Below are 25,962 nucleotides of genomic sequence, written 5' to 3'. Positions count from 1 at the left end.
GCAATTTAGCGAGTGTGTTAGTTTCATTCTGAATGTTTGACTATGCTTCTTCGTTCATATCTTCCTGCTATTTTGCATTCTTATCTGATGCTATTTTTCTTCATACGAATGGAGGATAAAATGGGTAGTGAAGCAGTTGGCAATATAATAGATGAGTGTATCTCTATCCTAACATAGACGTGCGAGTTAGTGGTCTCCTCACATATACATTTGGCTAACAAGAATTTCTATGATTTGTGTACTTGCTTGCTCTATTACAGTACCCTCCTTCAGAATGTCCGTTCCAAAATTTTAAGATTCAAGACCACATCTCTGATCGAGTCTAATTGTAGGAATGCAAGCGTCTTCTCTGAGCTGGTTGTCTGCCATAAACGTCATCTGTTCTGGCTTATCTGACTATTGAGAAGGAACTTTATTTGTAAATTTCACATTCCTAACCTTAACGGATTGCAGTAAGAAGACGCAAATGTATTGCTTGTGAATTTTGCACCTAAAATGTCATCGATTAGTGCTAACGCGTACTTAACACCATAAAACAGAACCTGCCAGGTGTGCATATCTGGATATTTACTTCAGGTGTTGGTCATTTATCATAACACAATCAGTTATCTTATTCTCATCATTGACCGACAAGGCCTTTTACTACGCTCTTTAAGAGTATCCATGAGGCCAAGAATTTTCTGCCAGGTTGTAAGATCACGAGTTTAAGACTCAAGAGCATGGGCAGTAAAGAATGCGTTCCTGCTAAATGCTAAGATCATCACAACCATCCCCAGAGGTATTAGGTTCTGATCATTCGACGGTTGTCTTTAGCTTCAACATGTGTAATTGCATGATACATGAATTTTACTTTCCATAATTGATATTTATGTTCATCTCCGTCAAAGAACTTTCTTCCTCTGGTCCATAATTTGTTGACGTCGCCGTCGTAAACAAATACAAGAATATAATTATTTACATAACCTCTACTAAAGGCCACTGGTCAATTTTACTTTAAAGTTCAGAAACGGATACTGTGTAATAATTTACATTCAACATAAATTACACGTTAAAGTTCCATTTGCTACAAAATTCAAAATAAACAGCTCTCAATAACAAGCGCCCCAATTGAGTTTCAAAGATTCAGTTAACACCGCGGCTTTTCTTCAAATATTTACTGTATTCTTTAAATGCTAGCCAAGATCCGAGGGAAAACTCGTACTCAGGGATCTTCAAACACGTGCTTCAAGAACTTCACTAAATACGGCTTTAGTGTGCGTATTTATAATGGTAAATGAAAAGTATAATCTCGGTAGTCATGGAAAATCACGTCGGTGATTTTCAACTAAACTATCGAGGTTATAGTTGTCCATTTAACATAACAAATACACTGCTTAAAACTTCACTAAACAGCCTCAATACAAAAACCTTCATCTATGCAATCTAATTTGCTGTTTGCATGTTGCCTGAATAAATGTAAACTTCACAACAAAAACCGTTAGTTATGCAGTGAAATTTATATTTAGGTAACAAAAAAACGGTAGTCAGGCATTTAACATGAATTCTACAGTTTATAAATAGTGCCTCTAAGTGACAAAAAATACCGCAAGAAGTAATCTTATTTAAAAGACGTCGAAGATACTATGGTCAATGACGGAGGTCTTATCAGAACTGCTTAAAAACTTTTAAAACCTTACACAAGATTTTAAACTGTTCTTCCAAGAACTAAGCTATTTGAAGTGGTATCCGAAAACGTTTCTTACAGTCATTTAACCTTGCTTTTGAAAAAAAGTTTCGAATATTCATATGAACATTTATGTTTTCGTAGAAATATTCAAAAGATCCTTTGAACATTGAACAGATTGTTACTATTAAGTATAGTGTGTTCACTTACGACGCATCCGCATTAACAAAAGCAAAATTTCGTGGAATTTTATAGGATGAACCATTATAATAATTCAAGGATTCGCGTGTATTAATATTTTATACATTATATGCATGCAAGATTATTTATTAAGGCCACAAGAGTTTGCTGTGTTTGAGAGAATATAGACATAAATTCCCCAAACAAAATGCAATCATACGCAGTTCAGACGGTGTACCTGATAAAATGCCACACAAGGAATCCATTTCAGCCAAACCAGCAACCTTTACGTAGATCCATAATACACAAGTCTTGCGTTAAACCTTAAACCAAGATAATCCAAATATCATGATACGATTATTTATTAAAATGGATTATATTGACTGCCAATCCATTAGAAAATGAGCCTATGGAAAAACTTTAAGGACATGGACGTACACTGGGGATGTGTGACACTCTCCCCTTCCTCCCCACTTTGTAAAATATGTACATAAATTAGTATGGAAACTGATCGGGGACAGAAATATCTGCCCGGCAAAAACAGTGGGCTTTTCTACACTCACTTTTTATTGGATTTTCACAACCCTGTGTAAATGTAAGGGATTGGGTAAAGATTAGGGTAAAGGAAACTTTCGCCATTCGTTCGATCGCTCAATCAAATTAGCTTACCATAAAGGTATGGCAGATGTGATGGTACAACAACAGTTACTCAGCTTTTGGCGCCTTCCTTTAAAATTGTCCACGAGTTGTCTCCAGCTAGTTTTTCGTTAGCTGGCCCAAGAATAGCAACTGAACTGACCCTTTCCTCCGAATCATTCAGGTACCTAAGATTAGAAAGTTTCCTGAAATTAGAGAAATCACCAATGGCAGAAAGGGATGTGAGCTGGAAAATAGAAAAAAGTTTCACAGCAATCACCAAGCAACAAAAATGAAAACTTAGCAATCTATTTTAATTCGTCATTATGTATCCTGACTACACCATTGATTTAAATAGCATAACCCTTTGCACAAATGTGGAGCAATGGACTAGCATGGTATGGTCATAAAGCAAAATGCTTGGCAATGGGAGAAAACATCGGGCAAACCACTTTTTAGGAAAAATTACACAAAGCACCAAGCAGTGTGTAACATCATCTAAGCATCTAACGACTAACTATAACATGAAGCCACATAAAAACACCCTACCAAACAGTATGTAAAATCACTTTTAGACAAACTACTAAGTAGTGTGTATAACATCACGTATAGGCTAACTACTGTGTGATGGGTAAAATAAAAACTACTAAGTAGTGTGTATAACATCACGTTTAGGCTAACTACAGTGTGATAGGTAAAATAAAAATTACTAAGCAGTGTGTTTAACATCACGTATAGACTAACTACTGTGTGATGGGTAAAATAAAAACTACTAAGTAGTGTGTATAACATCACGTATAAACAAACTACTGTGTGATGGGTAAAATAAAAACTACTAAGTAGTGTGTATAACATCACGTATAAACAAACTACTGTGTGATGGGTAAAATAAAAACTACTAAGTAGTGTGTATAACATCACGTATAGACTAACTACAGTTTGATGGGTAAAATAAAAACTACTAAGTAGTGTGTATAACATTACGTATAGGCTAACTACAGTGTGATGGGTAAAATAAAAACTACTAAGTAGTGTGTTTAACATCACGTATAGACTAACTACAGTGTGATGGGTAAAATAAAAACTACTAAGTAGTGTGTTTAACATCACGTATGGACTAACTACTGTGTGATGGGTAAAATAAAACTACTAAGGTGTTTAACATCACGTATAGACTAACTACAGTGTGATGGGTAAAATAAAAACTACTAAGTAGTGTGTTTAACATCACGTATAGACTAACTACAGTGTGATGGGTAAAATAAAAACTACTAAGTAGTGTGTTTAACATCACGTATGGACTAACTACTGTGTGATGGGTAAAATAAAAACTACTAAGTAGTGTGTTTAACATCACGTATAGACTAACTACAGTGTGATGGGTAAAATAAAAACTACTAAGTAGTGTGTTTAACATCACGTATGGACTAACTACTGTGTGATGGGTAAAATAAAAACTACTAAGTAGTGTGTTTAACATCACGTATGGACTAACTACTGTGTGATGGGTAAAATAAAATTAGGACAAACTACCAGCGTGTAACATTACCTATAGACTAACTACTATGTACAGTGAATATAAAATCTAACACAAACTACTAAGTGGTAAATGTCGTTTAATATAACTATTAAGGCAACTCCTACATAATGTAAAACACGATGATGTTACGTATAAGGCATACACATTGCACGTACCTTCGTGCGACATCAACGAGAGCTTCGCGATTCACAGCAAACAAACGGTCACGATGTACTTGTCGCATGTCATCTGTAATGCCGTGTTTAAAAAGCGTCATGCCTTTGTACGGTGGTGGTACAGGAGCATCGACCTAAATTCATGACAAATGCATTAGAACTATCTTATCTTTCTCGGAGAACTCAAGTGTAAAATAACAAGAAATATACCAGCTAGCGTTTACTTTTACAAAACTAGAATCGAAGCATTTATTCAGACAACTTTATATGAGCATTTTTGAATTCAAACTGTTTTAACGGATGATTATTTTTATCCTTAAACTACAGTTGTAATTGAAAAGAATTTATGAATATTGGAATGATTATTTTTAGTTAAACATCTTGTTTTGGGATGAGAACGAAACTCTAATGATAGCAGTAATTTACTGATATCCAGTATAATTGTGATGATCTATCCAGTGTATTTCAGAATCATTAGTAACTCGTAACTTGGATGATATCACAGTATATAGGAAACATACAACAGAGCCACTCCATTGAATTTTTTTATGTCAAACAATGGGCAATCCTCCCGTCACGTGTGTGACATTCACACAGTAATTTTGTTGTCATTCCTGACTTCAAACGTAGACAATAAACAACTTGCATTATTACGTCACTTTATAGTCACGCACATGAAAACATTGCAATATGACCATCTAGCGAAAAGAGAGATTTAGAAACATCTTACTGCTGTTCTTAGTCTCATTTCTGAGTCAAGAAGAAGGCCCTAATTCTTTTAAAAACTCTTACCCGGTCTTCAGGAAATTTCTAGCTCAGAAGGCGAATCTATGATGAACGATTCGATATTTAAATCGATTGCCAACTATTGTTCCGAAAGCCACAAAACCTTCTCAAACTAATCCTCCTCCAACTGTAAAAGCAAGAATTAGGAAGCCTTTTGCTAGAATTAAGAAACGCTTGGAACCAAGCAGATGGTGTTCTCAAGTAAACTCTCAATGCAATTGCAATGTTTTCAGTGCTTGAGTACTAAGTGACGTAATAATGCAAGTTGTCTATTATTATAACCTCACAAAGTATGGAATATTTATAGTTTAAATTTACGTGAAAACATATGCTGTTTAATTTTTTTTGCCATCTTTCTTGGAAATAAAAAGGCAAATGTGCTATGTCGCGAGTGTTATTCACAACAAATGGGATTTCTAAGTCCTTTCAACAAGTGCCAAGCTCCGTTGAGATGGCAAACTAATGCAAAATACATGAAATACTACATCCATTAATCATAATTTAAACAAAAATAGGCCTTTTAACCTGTTATAATATAACGCACATGTACTTTTGTTATCTTTCCATGCAGGCTCTATTTCCGAGAAATAGTTCAATAGATTGAACCATATCTAATACATATAAATAAATGGCAGCCAGTGAATGGCATTTATATGTATCAAGTAACTTCGTCCTTGATTAGAGAGGGCGTGATTTCTTTGTTGCACTCGGTGAGTATGAGCAAGCTATTAGAAAACGGGCGTAAGTAATCGCCATACCTGCGAGAAAACAGAGAGCTTTGCTTCTACAATATCTCGGTCAGTAAATTCACCAGAGCTCGCCCAGTCTTGCGCTTGATCAAATACGTTCAACGTTTCAAGTGAATTTGGATCTCTGTAGAAACAGAAACAACAAAACCGATTACTCACGGTAACATTGACATGGCTTTGTCACGCCCATTATTACAATTGACGATGAAAGTAATCAGCACTTGATAGATGTTGAAAAACATCAGTAGAAAATCGACATAAACTTCCAAATGTTTTAAGTGAGATATAATACCTGTAAGAGAAGAAGGCGAAGACATTCTCTCCAACTTTTGCTCCGGAACCGTACGCACCTCCCTTCTCTCTACAATGCATAATCATGTATTACCTCAAAGACATAAGATCACTTGGGGTGAACACGGAGCAACCATGAACATGACAAGACTTAATACAAACCTTATCTCTCTGTGAAGAAACTTAGAGGACATGAGCCGCGAAAGAATTTGTAATCTGGAAAAATGACAATTTCCTAGTGTAAATTTATTATTTCTACGATTTATTCAACAGACAACAGCAAAACCACTTACTTCGGATAGTCCTCGTGATTAAACGGGACAGCTCGTATTGCCTTAGAAACGAAGTTGACAGGAGCTGGAATTTCGAAGAAACTTTTCAATCGATGAGGCTTAAAGTCCGGATCCTAAAATGAAGACACATATTTAATCGAATTAATCAAAAACCGGTTCTGTTCATTCCTTTTCTCATGTCCCAAGACGAAATTTTTAAAAACTTTGACATGCAAAATACGTTATAATTTTTCCAGACAAAAAGGAGAAATGACAACGTTTTGCGAAATATCCGAAAAAACATAATATCCGAAGACGAAATATCCGGGAAAGTGTAGAGTAAAGGCTGGTCCTGACCTCAACTTCTGCTGGTAAGTCTGCACGAGTTCCAGGTAAATCCTCTAAAAATCCTTCGAGAGAATCGGTGGCCTCGTCCGAGGATTCTTCGGTCATAGTAAGAGAACACCTACAATGAGTTTAAAAGTGACACAATTACATAAAATGACATTTCTGTATTCCCTTAAAAAACGATTGCTCGTGCTGCAGTTTGCTTAGCGATCTAGATGATATTTCTCACCTGAAAGCAGTATTTTCCAAAACATGAGCGGCTATTTTTATAAGTTTATTCGTAACATTGTCTAAATCGTCCATCTCGGCGATATTTTTCATAAATTCGACCTGAGAAAAACATTCATTAATTGTAAGTTAAAACACACATTTACTCCATTGTAGTGTCCTAAGGTACAGCAAGAGCGATAGCTACCATAAATGCTTTAACAACATCTCGATAAAATTACTTCTAGGGACAAGTTTTTTGTGAGGGTCATTGCAATGTGCAGAAGCAGGAAATCGAGGTTAGTGCAAAGTTTCAAACTACAGTTTTTGACTTGTAACATAGGTCAACCTCTAATTTACTTAAGCAGTTGCAACTGGTCAAATTCTTTAACAATACAATATACCCTTCATAGTATTTAAAGCAAACCATTTTTCGGTTTTAAGGAGGCTCCTACAGTTACTGAGCAGGGGGCTGTTTACAATTCGCATGCGCATATTGTGCTTATGTCGAGTCGATTTTTTTTACACAAACTTCTGGCCGCGCTGATTTTATTGATGATTTTTTCGTTTTTCCTTCGGTAAATTTTGTTAAAAGTTCGTGTGGATGTTTATTAAAAGAAAAATTATAACATACGCAAAATAGAACAAAATCTACAAACAAGTTTTCATGAAGCCGAAATTTTCAAATATCTCAAAAAATTGTTTATAGAATTCTTTCATTGTTGAACATGCTTCTTTGATGAAAGACAATCGTCACGGAAAAAATCAGAAAAATTCACCGAAAGGAAAAAAAGATACGGTCAATTCTTTTAAAACTAGAAAATAAAAGTGTAATAGAAAATGCGATATGGTTGTCATAACAACACAAGCAGTTATCCTATTCAAGCATTTTTACACTTTATTTGCATTCTTTAATATTCCGCATAGTTCATATTCCCAAAGTTTGAGTGTGTTTGATCAAAATAATGTTGTAAGTGAAGGTTACCTGAAACACCCGAATCTCGGGTGACTGTAGGGAGCCTTCTAAGGCAATTAAGAACAGTCGGCTTTTCTTGTCTTATTCAATATTCAAATAAATAATTGAGATGGCAACATTATTTCCAATGTTAACATGTGATTAATAGAACAAGAAAATACCTGGTATGATCAGTTGGTATGATCAGGGATGGTCAAAATAAATTATAGCTGCTCAATTTTTTTTCTATTATTTATAAATTTCTAAAGAATAATACTTTAAAAATTGAGTTGCATGTAAGGTACATTGATTTGAATATATATATTGCTACTTACCGGTTGGGAGGTCCGCATTGAAAAATATTTTCCTAAGGTCTCAAAAAAGAGTTCCAGGCCGCAGGCCGTTTTGAGACCGAAGGGAAATATTTTTCCATCCGGACCGACCTAAACGGTAAATGACGTATTTTTTTTACTTATAGCAACAATCTTATTAGATTGCTTAGTGATTTAATAATGGCGGCCAAGTAAACAATCAAAACTTTGCTCTTCGTTTTACTTAAAAACTCAAAATTTACTGGAAAAAAGGTTATTGCAATCCAAAGTTGGCGCATAATTTCCTTTTTAAAACACGATATCGTAAAAACCGCCGCTGCTGCAGCCAGTCAGATTGCAGAATAAGCTAGGATTCCGCCCGCTGATGATTGGTAAAAAAGTAAAAATGCGTATTCCAAGCATGAGCTGCAGTAATTTATTGACGTACCTAATATATTAAAATAGATTGTATAGGTCTCAATGACAACAAACTTAAACATTACGTTGGTTGTGCATTCAATGTCGCAAGGAAGTCGATTGTACTCACAATGTGGTCGTGATGAAGTCAATACAAATTCATGATCTCAAAATTATCATATTAACCTGGTGAAGTCCTCCGAGAACTTCATTCAGCTGAGAAGACGGAACTAGAGAGCTGGACGCTAGTCTCATGGCATACATGTGTCCAGAATCAACAATAGACAAGGCAAAGTCACTGGCCAGCCCGTTGATTAGAGTCCTAAGGCGATCTGGGTTATTCAACGTTGGGCTACAGAAATGGAGAAGTATCAATACAAAGAGTTCAGACTCGTTGAAAAAAGTTGCCAACTCAGCAAAACTGATCAAAGGTTGGGATTGTAATTCAACATTCTAGGTAACCTCGACACTGGCGACCACCTCCACCTGATCATGTACATAAAATATAATACTACAGAGAGCTTAGGTTTGGGCACTAGCACTGGCCAAGCAAAAAATGCTTTTAACATGGGTGGGTGGTAACTGGGTGGTAGACGGAAATGGGGATTTTTTGTTGCATACAAGCCTTTGCCACGCAAAGGAAATGAACTTTTCTTGAATGACATACCTTGTAAAAATTTCCAGCCAAATATTGAACATGCGAGGCAAGTTCTCATCAAGACAATGAGATGAAAATAAAACACCCTATATTGTAAAGCAATATTCAAGAATCTGTTTATACAAGCTGAGCTACCTAAGACTCAGCGAGACGTGAAATGATTATGAGACGCTGGAGTTAAACTTTAACACTACATTTATGGTCATTGATGTCAGAAGATATTTTTGAATCGAAATGACTTACCGTTATAGTTATGTATAAACATCCTTATTACAGCGAGTTTTTAAGATGATAAATACGAATCGTTTCAATCTGACAAAATCATTCAACGCCTCGCCGAATGTCAGTTAAATGATCATATGTTAACGATACAATATCACACCAATAGATTATAGTCATATAATTTATATTAAATCTTAAGAGAAGAGCGAACACTCTCTATCAACGTACCTGTCAATAAGCTTAAGGTTAGTTAAAATTGAAGGCAAACACAATCAATCCACCCATCTGATTTTAAGGTTGGTGAAAAATAAGGGTGAGCACTCTTTACTATGCACCCATCTCCTTATAAGTATAAGGTTGGTTAAATATAAGGGCGAACACTCTGTACTATCCACCCACTATATTACAAGTATATGGTTAGTTAAAAATATGGGTGAACACTTTTTTCCACCCTACTTGATTATAAGCATAAGGTTGGTAAAAAATAAGGGGGAACACTCTCTACCCACCCATTTGATAATAGGTAGCTATGAGACTGATTAAATAGAGGTGAACACTCTCTATCCACCCATCTGATTATCAGAAATGGATTGGTTAAAGGCAGGGATTAGCATCTTCTATTTACCCACCTGATTATAAGTATGAGGTTCAGTATGATGCGCAACTACGTGAGGGGATACTGAAAGACCTCCAGTACGTCGTTTGATCAATTGAGCCATGTGACGATGATCCATACTACCTGCTCCTATCCTATGTAGAACACATCAACTATGTTAGACGCAAATTTAGAATCTCCATATGAAAATTACAAAAAACTATCAAATCTTACTTCGTGATGGCATGACAAAATAAAGGTAAATACGGTTTCACTTCATCAGCAACAAGTGTTATGCTTGATATTCCATTAAAGTAAGTCAGCCCATTCGTGGGTTGCACGCAGTAATACACAGGAACGCCGCCTAAAAATAGAAGAAAGGGTTTCATTGCTGAAACAGCAAATACGTCCATACTAATGCAAATGTCTATGCTGAGGGCGCCTTAACCAAGACCATGACGTACGATTATATGAAATGGTTTCATTGATGCAACAAGTATTTTCATGGTAGATAGATAGATGGATATAAAGTGCATATAGTTTATCGTCAACGTAATACGACTAATAGTAAACACAAGTGCCTACATTATGGACGCCTGAACCTAAACTATGATATATGATTACAACAAGTGGTTCTGTAGATGCAACAATGGTGAGTATGTCTGTACAAAAACAGATTGCTATATATTATGAGTGGTCTTCAACTAAACTATGACACTTGATCTTTTAGAACAACCGCCAAAAAAATGCCGACATTGAATGGACCTAACTTTTCCCAACCTACTCAACTGTTAAACGCAGACGATAAATGTATTGTGAATCTACTATACCTAACATAACATCATCCACGATCACTGGTTTGATCTTGGGATCAATGTCTACAAAATTTGCAAACATGTAGTTTTCAATAACATATTGCAATATATTCAATTCAATCGTATGACAAAAACTAAATTCGACCAGAGTAAGACAATAATTATCTTAAGAAGATCTCTTCAAAACACTCCTATGATAAACAATTTCTCGACCTAACTGTTTTTAAAGTAAATGGTTTGAGCCCAGAAGTATTGTTACATGTTTGCAGATGTGCATCGTCCAGGTTAGTAGAGTCCCGAGAAGGTTTGTTGGTGTTGATGTTGACTGACGTTTCTACAACCTTAGTGGTACTCATCTTCACTGTCAAGTAGAAACGCATCGTTTCCCAACCATTACAAAGAAGATCTATCAGTTAAACGTTTCACGACAAAAAGCAGAAAGTTTCCGAAACACGATTTATCACTTGACATATTACTTAAAATAACTTACTACTAACCAGAAATACTGAGAGATGGAAGACAAGACGTATCCGGTTTAGCATTCTGTAGACTGGCCAGCTGAAGACCTGTATGAAAACAAACAAAGATATTTTTCAAACACAGCAAAGATGAATTTTCAGTTGGGTATCGTGAAAAAGTTGAACAACATCCGGCATTAACTAGCCTGCTTGTGTTGCAAGACGTAACACTGAACTATTTTTTAGCACTATTGCCTTTCTGCTTATATCACATTGACTGCATTTGGCTTTTTGGTAGCATTGCACGTTCCAGTCCTCAAATATTATAATTGCTCTGCGTACTACTCTTTACCACACAATTTTCATATAGTTTTCCTTCTCACGATTCTATGTATGTGTACTCCATTGTTCATTTGAATGGATCAGTGGAGTGGAAAATGTGCTGGAGGGATGCCATGGCAACGTATGATAATGCACTATATAATATTGCTTTAAAAATGTATCGTCTAGCCAGCCTTCATTTCCATGCCTCTGTTGATATATTGCCCAGCCTTAGCCAGTATTGCCGTAGTCAACATTGCCTAGCCTAACCTAGCCTGTTTGATCTGCAGAATATAAACGCTCCACGGACAAACAAAGGGGCCGAACATTTTTTCGTCATGTGAATCTTGTCGAATAAGAAAATAAAATCAAAGGACAACTTTCTGGCAAAGGAGAGTGGTAATTAACATACACCAAGCTATTATACTGATCAGTCAACTTCGGAGAACTTAAATATATCAGAACATAGGATTGCTGCTTTAACATTCGTAAATCGCACAGTCATCCATTTAATGTTCCTGTTACGAGACACTCATGGTATTAAGTCTGACTAAATAAAAATGTCTCAATGACTTACACTTATCTTGAATGATGGCTTTCTCTTCGTTCGATAATTTTGTTACCATTTCGTTGAGTTTTTTTGCCTCAAGTAACGCTAAATTTTCCTCGTACTTTTCCTACAAAAAAAATGTATTCGTGACAAGAACACTGGCACAGAACAAGGAATTTAAAGTAGGGCTTCTCTATTGAAACTTTTTTTGTGCCACGCATATCTTGTTACGCATGTGGTCACCAGGTCAATTACCCCTTTTTGACCAATGGGAATGATGAAATGGCTAACGGCAGACAGTAATTTAAACGAATAAAGAGCCGCGAGTTGCGCAGCAATGTGGACATTTGGTAGATTCCTTATTCTGTAACACAGGATAGCATTTCAAAACAATTTGTATAACAGTGACATTCAAATTAAATATAAATGTAGAAATAAAAATGACAAAACAGCAAGACAAAGTTTAGCTTATTTAAATATCATGAAAGTGAAAATATTTCAAAAAACAAAAGCTTGGAATCAAAATTCTATAAAGAAGATCATATCGTTCTTTTTAAAAATTCATTTCATTGATAAATTTTCATGTCGTTTTAGGTATTCAAATGCTCGATTAGAAAACGTGCCAGTAAATTTACAACTTAATACATGCAATGGTATCAACAAACAATCGCCAACCATTAAAAAAATCTTACATCGGGTGACATTGTCATGTAAAGACGATGCTGATTCTCAAGGAAACTTTCAGCAACTTTGTCTTGTAAGTAACGTTCATTCTTGATGGAATCCTATAAACAAAACCCAAAGAAGGCCTTACATAAACACAGCCATCATAAAAAATAGTATCAACCCCCCCGACGTTTTTCGGTTTTCATCCAATCAAAATAGCTTCACAGTTTGATCAAATGTTGTTGCGTACAGTTGAATTAAAAGTTGAGAACTGCAGTTGAGTGGGAGTTCAAAATTTATGGTAGTTTCAACAGTTTGGGGAGCTAAATAGTAGAGCCCACGATTTTGAAAGACATAAAATTAGGTAAGGCTTCTTAAAAAGTTTTAGAGAGATTCAGATTTGACTACGAGTACGACTACCGCTTCGTGATTTGACCGTGAGGGATCTGGGTTCGATAAACAAGTTGTCGTACTCGTAGTCAAGCATTTTTTTGTGAAGATGATGACTACGAATACAATATACACAACTTATACACAACAGGCTTTTTTTCTTGTTAAAATGCACTATGATAGATATATTTTTGATGAATTCATTACATAAAAAGCAAGTAATGAAAACACCAGATGAGGCTGAATAATCTATTTCATATCAATGAAATATTTTGTTTGTCCGCCATTTCGCTTTGTTTATTGCCAGCCAGACTATGAACGTTCAATAAATTTTATTGAATAACATCAGTGATAATACTTTTCTTTAACAAAAACAATGTCAGAGTATGCGGCAAAGAAAAAACCCAAATAAAAACGCAGTGAAAAATGCTAACATGTCTGCTTTTTGACTAACAGGCTTTTTACTCAAATAAAAAGATTTGTAAATGTGAAGCAATTTCTCTCGGGGGCCCTGTACGTCTCCGAAATCTATTTGAATAAGATCAGTCAACTTTGACTCAATAAAAAACATCTATGATGAGACCATATGAAAAAAATACCCTTGATTTAGTGAGTAGAAATGAATAGAAGCAATATAGCTACCTTGAACTGATCAACGTTTCTGTTTATTTGAATAAATTCAGTCGGGTCACCACCATGATTCCAAGGCGACATTAACGACTAGCAAAAAAAGAGAACATTGCCAATAATGATGTTTAAAGAAATCCTATGACACAAAACGCGGCATTTAAGATTTTACGTCAAAAACTTTCCACCATGGAAAATAAGAGCAAATGCTCTAGTTCGGAAACAATGTTTTTGAATGTAAAAAATGACAATGATAGAATTACTAAGAGGGTGAGAGTGGGCCTGAAACTCTCCTAGCTATGGCTAGAGGGAGTGCAGGAGTTTGCATAATTCCCTAAGAAATGTAAATGTAGAAGCCACAACAAGAGAACATAACACAAAAAATAAAATAAAGATGACTCAAAAAAAATTAAATTAAAGAGAATACAGCACAAAAGAAAAAATAAGAGGACATAGCACATAAGAAGACGTCAGAAGAGTAAACAACACAAAAGAACACTTAACTACAGTAGACGACTAAGGAGAGCACACAACATCACTATCATCATCGTATCGTCTCGTCGTCAAAAGTTGGCCATGACGTAACACGATGAAACTGGATTCATGCAAAGGACAAGCAGTGCTGCCACTCTGTGTATGCACATTTCACCTACCAAAACTTTATTCTCCCCCTACGATGATTTTCCTTGTTTTCCCCCTACACAGTAACATATCCCCCTATTATATACCTACGTCGGGTCGGACCATTGAATTTTTAGTCTGTTTTTAAAAATGCAAACAAAAAGATTCATTGAAAACGAAGAACATCTAGACGACAAAGTTAGTAATTTGGTGTAGGAAAGAATGACATGCAGGTGACGCAAATGACACACTGAGTTTATCTAAGTTGCTGATCTTCTATTGCCATATATTGGTCACAAAATGCGCCAAAAGAAAGATTTTGTTACAATCACTTGCTAAATGGTGAGAACACAGGAAGAAAAGAGTATTTTGGGCAAAAAACGAGGCTCATTTTTCATATAATAATAGTGATGAAAGAATATTGTTCAGGAATACTTTATTGTCATATTGCGTATGTAAGTTATGGATTTTTAAGGCTAAATTTAAAGTAATAATCTACCCATTGCACAAGTCTTAAAACTATGCTTAGAAAGAAATGACGAAACCCACTAATTACAATATGACCGAAATTTGATAAACACTTAAGTGACTAATCCGAAAAAGATCACACCCTACCACGCCTTACAAAATAATGCTGAATTATCCATCCATTGATAAAAGATTAGAGACCGCAACCAAACACAAAACAATATGACGTAAATAATGAACTTAACTTACAGCAATAAGATTCAATCCAAAGTTACTGCTCTGATGCTTCTGTGATAGTTGAATACGATGAAGAATCGCCGCAATTTTTTCATCTTCAAAGCCCGTTCTATCAAACAACGACAGTTTTATCCCCACATGATACCCGAGTTTACGCCAAAATCAAAAATAACTTGCGAAAAAACCGTTTCTCAAAAACTTGACAAAAATGTTGTCATTAAAGCCCGCCGCACACTGGTGAACTTGCCGCGCGTACTTGTTATTCGTGACAAGTGTGATCGACAAAATTTCCTAGTGTGCGTGGAAGTTTTGAACAACATTTGTCATTCGTGACAGATGAGTCAAATATCAAACGGCTTTAATTCTCACTGTCAGTTCGTTGATTTATCTTTTACATTGGTATGTGTGTTACATAGATCGCGTATTTCAAATTAAATTCGAAGCACATGTCGTTTTTGTGGATTTATTTTTACGTTGATATGTTTGTTACATAGATCGCGTATTTCAAATTAAATTCGAAGCACATGTCCTTTTTGTGGATTCATTTTTTACGTTGATATATTTTTCATAGATCGCATATTTCAAATTAAATTCGAAGCACATGTCCTTTTTGTTAATTTATTTTTTACGTTGATATGTGTTACATACATCACGTATTCCCAATTAAAATCGAAGCACATGTCGTTTTTGTGGGTTTGTTACATAGATCGCGTACTTCAAATTAAATTCGAAGCACATGTCGTTTTTGTTGATTTATTTTACGTTGATATGTTTGTTACATAGATCGCGTACTTCAAATTAAATTCGAAGCACATGTCGTTTTTGTTGATTTATTTTTACGTTGATATGTTTGTTACATAGATCGCGTACTTCAAATTAAATTCGAAGCACGTGTCGTTTTTGTTCATTTATTTTTTACGTTGATATGCTTTTTACATAGATCGCGTAATTCAAATTAAATTCGAAGCATATGTCGTTAGATACACACGTTTACTTTTAAGGCTGCGTTGATTTGAGCATCGTCACTCAAGATCGACGTTTGATGACTAAAATTGCCTACATTAAGAATAAGCAACACACCACTCTTGGTTTCTCTATAACCTCTCATTTACAAACCAACCATCCGTACTAACTTAAAGGAACATGATTTCATCAACGCCCCCCCTCCCCCTTCAAAAGTTAATAAAATATCATATTTCAATGAAGATCGATTTACTCACTCGACAACATGAGCGAACGTTTTCCGAGCAATATCCCAGACCTCTTGGACTCGATCTTTATGAATTCCTTGCAATCCAACAGAGAACGAACTGTCTCGAGTACTGGAGTCAAAGCTTTAACAAGACAATATTGATTGAATTGAAACCACAAAGAAAGCACAGAACCATACAAAAAAAAGACAACAATAGATACCGACTAAAAAGAATTGACTATGAACATTATCTCCTGTGACATTAATACACATTTCAAACAATAACTTATTTAGGTATGACAATATTCTACAACATTTAGCAATGACATTAATACACAGTTCCAACAATAATCCTGTTTAGCTGTGACGTTTTACCCTATTTAGCAATGAAATTTATACCCGGTTCCAGTAACAGCCCCCGACCTAGTCCTGAATACTCGTGGCATTTTCGATAAAAACAACGCAATTACTACAGTAAATTCTTTGATTGCTTTAGTTGAAAACAATCAAAATGGTGTGCTTAGAAAACAACCCAACTCATCACCAACTTCTAACATCTTTAACGTAGCTAACTAAATGTGGAACGCCATTGCAGTATTGCGGAAGGAAAAAAACTTATAGAAATAATGATTTGAACCTGGGAGAAATTATCGTTACATATCTGTAAAAGTAAATCGTCCAGATTAGTGGAGTGCTACGAAGGACTGTTGGTGTTGATTGACCCTTCGACAAACTTGACATTGACTTAGATGACTAATGTTTAGGCTATAAAGTAAATGGTTTGAACCCGGGAGTCATTTGACTCTGAAGATGACTACCGCTAAGGTTGTCGAAACGTCAGTCAACAGCAACAAAAACAGTCCTTCTCAGGACTATACCAACTTGGACGATCTACATTTACAAACATGTAACGTTAAGGCTGTTGAAACTTCAGTCAATACCGACACCAACAGTCTTTCTGAGGACTACACTAACATGGACAATCTAAAGAAATGAAAAATAAGAAAATTCATGAGCTAACCCAGTCGCCGGTGAGTAATCAGATCCAATATTCGGTTCGATTAAAGCTTGATAAAATGGCGATGTTGGACCGTCGATCAGTAACGAAGATATGATACCGTTTGTAAGATTCTCGAACGCATTCGTCGCACTATAGTAAGAAAAAACAAGTCGTTGAAGACACACCACAGCCTCTTAGGACATCTTCAGAAGAGCTACTAGAAAGCAATGTGTTATTTCAATGTGCCTGAAAACAAGTGTTAGTTTAGCAGGGTCCTACAATACAGGAGGAGCAACGATAATATCAAGCACTTTCAACCGAATGCCGTATTTTGAAAAATTAAAAAAAGACGAAAACCTTGAACTGCATGCAAACACAAACTGCACAATCAATGCAAGAACTTATTACACCTCGTTTTAATGAAATTTTTTTTAAAGATCTTCCAGATTGTTGTTATGGTTGAAAAAAATATACAACCGTTTTCAAAGCCTTTCGAAGAAAATGGTTTCCGTATAGGAAACCGAAACATCAAACGATTTTAAATAATTTTTTAAGTATAACAACAATATGGAAGATCTTTAAATAAATTAAATTACCATTAACTTATTACACATTATCAATAAGTAAAACCAAGGAGCTTGTCTTAGCTAATGGTGTGTTTTCATGTGACGCGAGAGCGACCATGTTGGTATGTTCAAGGAGGGGTTGGGGAAGGTGTACACCCACACCGCAACACTTCAACAATGGACGTGAATGTTTCAATTCATGACGTTAAAGTAAGATATGAAAACAAGGTAACCTATCAAGTAAGTAACTGACGCTGGTCGTAGTCTGCTTATCGAGATCAGGAGCCAAAGGATCTAAAGCACAGGTTATGCTAACACTTTTCTAAAACAAAAATAAAAATGCGTGAACACATGCTTTATGTAAGTATATGGTAAAATATTTTCTTAAAGAATCTTAAAGAGTCAGCACAATTCATATTTAGAGAAATTTTATAATCTTCATGTCACACAATAAAATGAATGCTTTGATTCCTTGAGTATCATTACATGTTTGTAGATGTAGATTGTTTAGTTTAATGCAGTCTTGAAGAAGACTGTTGATGTTAACTGACGTTTCAACTATCTTAGCGATAGTCATCTTCAGAATCAAGTTTGTCGAAATTTTTGTCAACAGCAACACCCACAGTCCTTCTCAGAACTACAATAACCTGAACGATCTACACCCGCAAACATATACATCACGTCCCGTATTAGCAATAGACCATATATTTAATAAAATTTTGCAGTACAACGTAATTATTATATGGCAAGCATCACTTCCGGCAAAATGCCGTGCTTTGATTGACTAAGAAACGTTTTTGCAGGTCCATTATTTTCCTTAATCGACCACGGTTCAAAACGCATAATTTTACCGTCAAATGTAAACAAACTTCGAAATGCAAACAGCAAAACGCAAAATAAACGAAACAAAAAACCATTTACGAATGTGATTCGAAGGGAAAACACTTGGAAAACAGTTTAACCATCCAGACGATACAATTTGAAACGATTTATTTTTTTATGGACGAAAACTAGAAAAGTCAAAGCCAACCCGTAAAAAACAGCAAGTACGAGAAAGAAAGCAAGCTTCGTTTCAGGTGACATAATGCCGTATAATAAACCTTTTAATAACCTCGCTCTCTCGGCCTTTACAGAGATATATCGGACCTCTATCTTTTTGTACAAACCTCGCCCCTTTGGGCTCGGTCTGTATAAAAAGACTTTCGATCCGATATTTCTCCGTAAAGACCTCGCTCTCGGTTACTAAGGGCTTATTCTAAAAAGTTGGTTTGAATAGCAAATAAAAAAAGTGTTGCATAAGATTATCTCACCGGACTACTCCAGCGAGGTTCGGGAGGAATGACAGTTTGCACATCCAATTTACCACTAAATCGTGATAATCCCATCTCTTCTATGGCTTCCAACTGATCTACTAGAGGTGTGTCACCATAAGTATAAAACCTAAAAACGTGAGAATCATTTACTGTTGATCGATCTTAATACCAATGGAAAACAAACTAATTTGTTGTTTTTGAAATCCATTTGGGTATCGATTAAGTATAGCATAGCATAGCCTGGCATAGCACAACACAGGATTGCATAGCATGGCATAACATAGTATTTAGTATAGTATAGTATGGTATGGTATGGTGTAGTATGGCACGGTACGGTATGGTATCGTATAGTATAGCATAGTATGGTATGCGTAACGTATATACGTACAATTGATGTTGAAACTCGACAATAAAGATTAACTTCTGCCATCATCAGGGCGAAAGAATGTTATGTTAAGTTTTATTTAAATTTAAAAGTAGAGTTAAGGCTGAAAGGATCTGACATACAAAAAACAGTAAAATATTGTGTTCTATTAACGATTAATAGGAAAATGTTTGTGATGTCTAGTTTTACCCTGGAAGGACCACGGTCAATCTGGTTGAAACTTACGCCACAGCCTGAAGTTAATGGTACTAACATTTATTATTGCTTTCTAGTATAAGACTTCCGCTATTACGATTTTTTGTATACAACTCATTGTTTGACACATACCTTGCATTACTTGGGTGATAATGAGTAGCGTGAAAATTCTTAAGATGTTGCCACTATTAAGAGAAAAGCGAGAATAAAAACACGAAACATATAAACTTGTGTAATATAAAATGGACATATTTTATATATAGCGTTCCTCGCTATTATCAGACTGATCCAATGGAAATACGCATTCATATTAGGTAGATACATACAGAAACGTAATTCGTTACAAAAATACTTTTCGACACCCCAAAAAGTAGTGTCGAAATTCAAAACTCCAAACTTCATCGAGTTCATTCAGGTTTATGAGGTAGGGTATTAACAAAACAGGAAGTCGTTAAAAACAGTCCCAGATTGAAGAGATAGGGCGAACGATTTCATATAAACTTTGTTTTAGTCGCGAGGTTTTGGTCTTACGTACAACTAAGAATAATTAAGGAGGCCAAGCACATTTAAGACCTAAGATAGTGACTTTACATTCTTTATTTTTCACATTCAAAGCATTAGGCATTTTAAAGTTTTACGTTTGAAACGGGCCTTAGCGACACGTGTTCGTAATCATACAGTCTAAGTGTTGAGCTTACACTAAGTTCGGGAATATTGATTGGTTCTCCTCCACTGTTGAAACCATAAGTGTGATGAGGCAAGAGCGAGCTTTGCAGGTTACGTGCATACAGCGTTTCGGCATTGGACTACATTGAAGAATATCCAAGATAAACATGATGATACATCAAATACAACAGACCGTGTAAGCGGTCTTTTGGGACAAACCATGGCTCCTTTCATTTCGTTGAATACAACTCCCTTGAAGATAAGTGGAGTTTGTGGATCATTGATATCTTCATGTTCAAGTCGCCAACCTTCTTGCCTATGACGTAAAAGATCGCAATTTATTAGTGGGTTTTAATGCAGAAATAGTGTCGCAAAAGGATTGCTAGCAGTCGCTCCAGGAGCCAATGGTACAAAAGTCTCTAATAACCGTTCAAGTTGCAAATTATTGTTTAAATAGCTATTCGCACGAAGACCTTTAAGCACTGTAAAACATGCACTGTTGTGGAAGAGCTTGCTTGAAAATATAAATTCAAATTGCTTTTATTAAGATATACCGAGGAATGGATTTTGTCGGGTCAAGTTTTCTTTTACTTTTAAGAAATAAAAGATGTTTACTGTGTCTGCACAGGCTTATGCAAAATTAAGAGACCTGAATGTCGAGGGTTGCATCTGGTCGAGAGTGACCGTTTAAATAGCTATCTATATAAGATCACCTCTGGTCTCAGGCTTGCATTGATCTGCTCTCAAGTTCTCCCAAAGGTCTCCTCGATTTTCATAAGCCTGTGCAAACACAGTAAACATCTTTTATTTTTTAAAAATTTCATCACAGACTACAATTGTACCTGTCCAATGCATAGCTAGAAAAATCAATTTTCCTTGTTTCTTCAAGTTAAATCTAATTTTATGCACCGAGTTCCAATACTCAGCTGTTAATAACGATTAAATCGAAGTGAAAATTTAACACTGAACATAAGACAAAAAGGTGTAGTTACCAGAAATCTAGCTCTGTAAGTCGTGGAAAGAATACAGCGTCAAGATATACCGACAAAAGATTCTTGAAATCCTTTCGATTTTGTGTTGAGAACGGATACATGGTAAAATCACTTCCTAAGAGAGAAGAATTTACAAAAAGGGTTTAATATAATATTTTAGTCATCCTAGTCAGCTTCTATAAGTAGAAGAGTTTTTGACAATCCGCGAAAGCAATAACGAAAAATACTCTCTAAAATTAACCGAAAATTGCATGTTTACAAGTTTATAAAAAAGTCCCTTAAAAAAACTTAAATTCTAAAAAGATTTAAGATTTCCAATTTTAACATTGTGTACTTAATCAGTGCAAAGTACTTTAAAATATTAATATTTCAAAGAATTTGATGTCTACTGTTCACAAAAAAACCATGAAGGTTTTTGAGGTATAATTGCAAATAATGGTAAATACATTGGAACTGTGTAGACGTAATTTCAAACATTTGTAATCAATTAATCTTGGAGTCGTGTGAACAAAATTTTAAACTTTCACAATGCAATTTAATAAAACTTTGAACATAGTAATTTTCCAAACGACGACAAGAACTTCCAGGAAAACAGAAACTCTAAGCAGAGAATTGACAAACATTTCGCAAAAGACTGGCCCATACATATATTACACTTAAAGTAGCTGTGGCCAGCAGCGAGGCCAATACGTTTTTTACTCCTTCAATGTAAATCATTTGTACTCGAATAATGGAAAAACAATGAATGGAATTTATATTCTAAAGAAATTAACAATTTTTCTGAAAAACTTGCATTGTACGAGTAAAAGATCGCACGGGGGCTATAATCAATGGCAGTAGGTCAAACGTTGAAATCTCCAACGACTTGCCCACTTATTTTCACACAAATAAAATGACTTTTGTGCTTTTAAAAATAAAATGAAATATATGTGCATAGCCAATGTTTTAAGCATTTATAGCCAGGGGCGGATAAGTTACGAGGTCTGCAGACTAAGACAAATTTCAGTCTCTTGACGATGTTTGCTTTCCTTGCGTTCCCTTACTTTTTATTTCCTGACGTATGCTTGTAAACCATAGCGTAAACAATAGACAAAAACAATATAGTTCCAACGACATTTTGAAAATCATTGACATGGTCGAGGGAACTGGGAAAACCCAATAGTTTGAGCTCTGAGGATCACACATTTAAACAGTAGATAGTATGAAAACCATTTTCCCTCAATAAAAAACTAAACACAAATTATGTCTAGATACCACGGGCCACTAGAAAGACTGGTACTTTAGGCTTGAGCATACTTAGCCTGCTGCTATTCATACATTTGTAAGCCCATAGCTGTTAATACTTAAATGTAAGACAATTGAGCTGTACCTGTCATAGCATTCATGAATGTTGACAATGATCTTGTGAGCATTGAAAAGAAGGGATCACGACAAGGAAACTTTTTTGAGCCACAAAGGGCAGTATGTTCAAGGATATGAGAAACACCAGTGTTGTCCATTGGAGTCGTACGAAAGCCAACACTGATAAGAAAATATTCAACAATTTTATGGCGAGCATGAGATATCTATGAGGTGATAGTTCATGAAGACGAAGCCAGTATCAATATTTACATAAAGGAAATCGAGAACGAGAAATCTAATGGTTTTAGTAGAATGCTATTGATTCAAATTTGTTGTTTGGTTGTCTTATATAGCGATTATTTGCTTCTGGTATAGCTTAAGAAAAGAAATTTAAAAACACATGCTATTTTTCTGCCGAACACATAGTCCATGGGATTGTAGAATTTATCTTTGAGAATGACTTGCATGCTATTCTTAAAAAAAATAGTTGTTAAATTTGTTGTTTTATGCGTTTTTTGATACATGGTTGTAAAAAGAGGAACGACTTATGCTCAAAGAATGATTGGTTAATGTAATTTAACTTTAGCTTATTTCAAGTTTAAATATCGTAACGCTGTATTTTGTGGCAACTACAGCTGTCTTATCTGGAATTACCTTCTCAAGTAAACAATCAATTTCACAGGCAAAAACACCAAGACGGAAGACATAGTGCGCAGTGTGTGCCAGAAAGCAATCAGCGCAGTACATGGTAATGTCACATGTCTGCGAAAACACATACAAAACATACGATGGCTTACGCTGAAACGTGCAAGTAAAGGGCAAATTGAGGTTTTATACGCACAAAAAACAAACAAAAAAAAACGAAACCAAAACCGTGATCAAATTTCCGGTACCACGCAACTCTAACAAAATGATCGTAAATACCTTGCACATGCAATGAGACAACTATCCTCTAAGACAATTAATGACATCTATATATATAGCTACGTATTTCACAACACTATCATTTTCATGAACTCCTATCACGCAATAGATTTATAAATCAATCTAGCCAATAACTAAAAGCATGCATTCTTACCAGAACACATTATTTGGATCGTCTCGTGCAACATGAAGATGCTCTGCACCAGTTTTATCGTGACTCAGTTTAACAGAAACCAAGTAAAGTTCAGGAACTGGTACAACCTGAAAATTAAGTAAAATCAAAGAATACCACTTCAGCTCTATAAAATGGGAGCAATGGTGGGATTCAGGTGTTAAATGACCATTTGGAAAAATAATGTTAGTATTTATCTTTTCCATTTTCAATACAATTGGTCTGTAGTATGAAGCCCATGGGTACCAGTTTTTTCCAGCGGACTTGAAGATGTTTTCAACATTGAATAAAACACAGTAAAACCACAAAAACATTTCCATCTTAAATTTTAAATCATTTTGGATTCTGCCAGCTAGGCTTTGCTAATTTCATAATCACAAAATTTTAAGTGAATAGTTTGAGCTTGGAAATTTGTTTTATGTTTGTTCATGTAAATAAGTTCAGGTTAGTGCAATCCCGAGAAGGCTTTTGGTGTTGGAGTTAACAAACATTTTGACATACTTAAGAGCAGTCATCTTCAAAGTGTTATTCTGTTAAGAACTTAAAAAGATCAGACAACACAAATACTGAGAATTACACTAAACTGAGCAATCAACATTTATGCTTAAAAATTTTACTGTTATAAGCCTTATGCAAGATTCATCAAGCCTATAACCAATTGTTTATTCTTGACAACCACTCTCTTGAGATTTCCCAAACAATGTTGCATGCCCACACTGATAAAATATTCTTTTGTATCACACCACCAACATGGCTGAATTGCAAGTCAAGAATTGACAAATTTTGGTCACTGGAAATGAAAACAGCTTTAAAAAATTAGGGATGTATTGTTCTCCTCAAATTCCATTATCTTTTTGGATTTCACAAAGGAAGGTTAAGGTACCAGTAAGTAAAATAATCAACACATAACACAAAAGAAAAGATATTACCTTTTCAACAGTGTAACCAAGAACTTTTTGACCAGGCTTTAATTCACCTGACAATAAATGTATGTAAGTGAATAAAATTTCATCACTTGTTTATTGTGCATGTAAAATTCCTGTTTACGATGGTCTAAATGACATCAGCAATGCATTATGAAGTTGTGTGGATCTGATAAAATACATCTGTGCAAGACTTCTGCAGTTTTATAAAGCATATTAGAAGTTTCTATTGTTACACTCAAAAGTAGAAGCAATAATGTTGTTTTCATTTAAAAACTAATACAACAGTAAGTACTTTCTTTCCAAAAGCTCTTCAATAAACAACGAAGCATGTGGCCATTACAAACCCTCCCACTCTCCATACCAGAAAAAACTGCCTCTGTGATAAACTACCATGACTTAACAAGCAACCAAAACATATGACAATTAATGGACCATAAGGCTCAAACTGACTAACTCTCTTTTAGCAGAAGCTGCACCTATTCCTTACTTGCTGTTTGAATGATGTTCAACTTTTCTTTTTGCTTGTAAGTTGCATTTGTGTAAAAACATCTAAGGAAATTATAAGCAAAAAAAATTCAAATCTAGTTAATTTACCGACAAAGAATTTATTATAATAATAATAATAAAATTCACACGAATCGTACTTTCTGGGCCATAACACATGACCACAACGGCTTTTAAAGTTCTTCAAACTCCTTTGGCAACGCCACATCACAGATATTAATCTTTCAGTTTAAACCTTCCCTTGAAAATGGTCGAATTATATTTGGATTTATTGAAAATTTCTTACAGCTATCAATGACATTGCACTTTTGCAATGGTGCAAACTGCAATGAATAAATCATGCCGTTCGAAAACGCACGTCCTTCTCACGCAATACTTGGTGTAACCCTATACCAAATTGCAAGGTGAAAACCCGAGCTTTACATTCTGAATAGTTTTGTAGAAAACACACGGTAGTAACTGCTGGTAACTATCAATAAGGATTACAAAAAACTGAAATTGAATAATATGCAACACTTGTTTTGTACATACTGTACATTTTGGCTCAAACACATTGTATTAAAGCAAGAAAAAATTAATTTTTCATGATCATGAAGGACCCGACAGGCTCTTTATGTTCGAGTTTCAGTTTTTCTACAGCTGCCACAA

The 25,962-nt window shown here is 35.2% G+C and overlaps 1 protein-coding gene across 1 annotated transcript; it reads right to left on the bottom strand.

Moving 5' to 3' along the window:
* Positions 1-1,910: 1,910 nt before the first annotated feature.
* LOC124441284 (presequence protease, mitochondrial-like) lies at positions 1,911-25,887 on the bottom strand. Its single transcript, XM_046991733.1, has 32 exons — positions 25,455-25,887; positions 25,298-25,359; positions 24,814-24,860; positions 23,867-23,973; positions 22,817-22,968; positions 21,448-21,562; positions 20,675-20,771; positions 20,488-20,595; positions 19,922-19,974; positions 19,207-19,336; positions 18,130-18,218; positions 17,352-17,480; positions 16,359-16,472; positions 15,151-15,247; positions 13,828-13,905; positions 12,822-12,914; positions 12,157-12,256; positions 11,298-11,366; positions 10,816-10,863; positions 10,220-10,349; positions 10,020-10,140; positions 9,178-9,254; positions 8,697-8,862; positions 6,850-6,950; positions 6,630-6,738; positions 6,294-6,406; positions 6,163-6,216; positions 6,002-6,070; positions 5,719-5,833; positions 4,175-4,308; positions 2,513-2,667; positions 1,911-2,166 (listed from the first exon to the last, which is right to left on the bottom strand). Exons 1-31 carry the CDS (start codon positions 25,520-25,522, stop codon positions 2,553-2,555), a joined length of 3,060 nt encoding a protein of 1,019 aa, XP_046847689.1. The 5' UTR covers positions 25,523-25,887; the 3' UTR covers positions 1,911-2,166; positions 2,513-2,552.
* Positions 25,888-25,962: the final 75 nt, after the last annotated feature.

This window comes from Xenia sp. Carnegie-2017, unplaced genomic scaffold, assembly GCF_021976095.1.
Source record: "Xenia sp. Carnegie-2017 unplaced genomic scaffold, XeniaSp_v1 HiC_scaffold_20, whole genome shotgun sequence".
Classification (NCBI taxonomy): Eukaryota; Metazoa; Cnidaria; class Anthozoa; order Malacalcyonacea; family Xeniidae; genus Xenia; species Xenia sp. Carnegie-2017.
The sequence above is the reverse complement of the archived record's forward strand: the minus strand, read 5'-3'. Positions and strand labels throughout refer to the sequence as shown.

Coding starts and splice junctions, on each gene's coding strand:
- LOC124441284 (XM_046991733.1), bottom strand. CDS start 25,522: ATGTGGCGTTGCCAAAGGAGTTTGAAGAACTTTAAAAGCCGTTGTGGT. Junction 25,360..25,454: donor CATGTGTTATGGCCCAGAAA/GTACGATTCGTG, acceptor TAATTTCCTTAG/ATGTTTTTACACAAATGCAA. Junction 6,739..6,849: donor TTGGAAAATACTGCTTTCAG/GTGAGAAATATC, acceptor AACTCATTGTAG/GTGTTCTCTTACTATGACCG.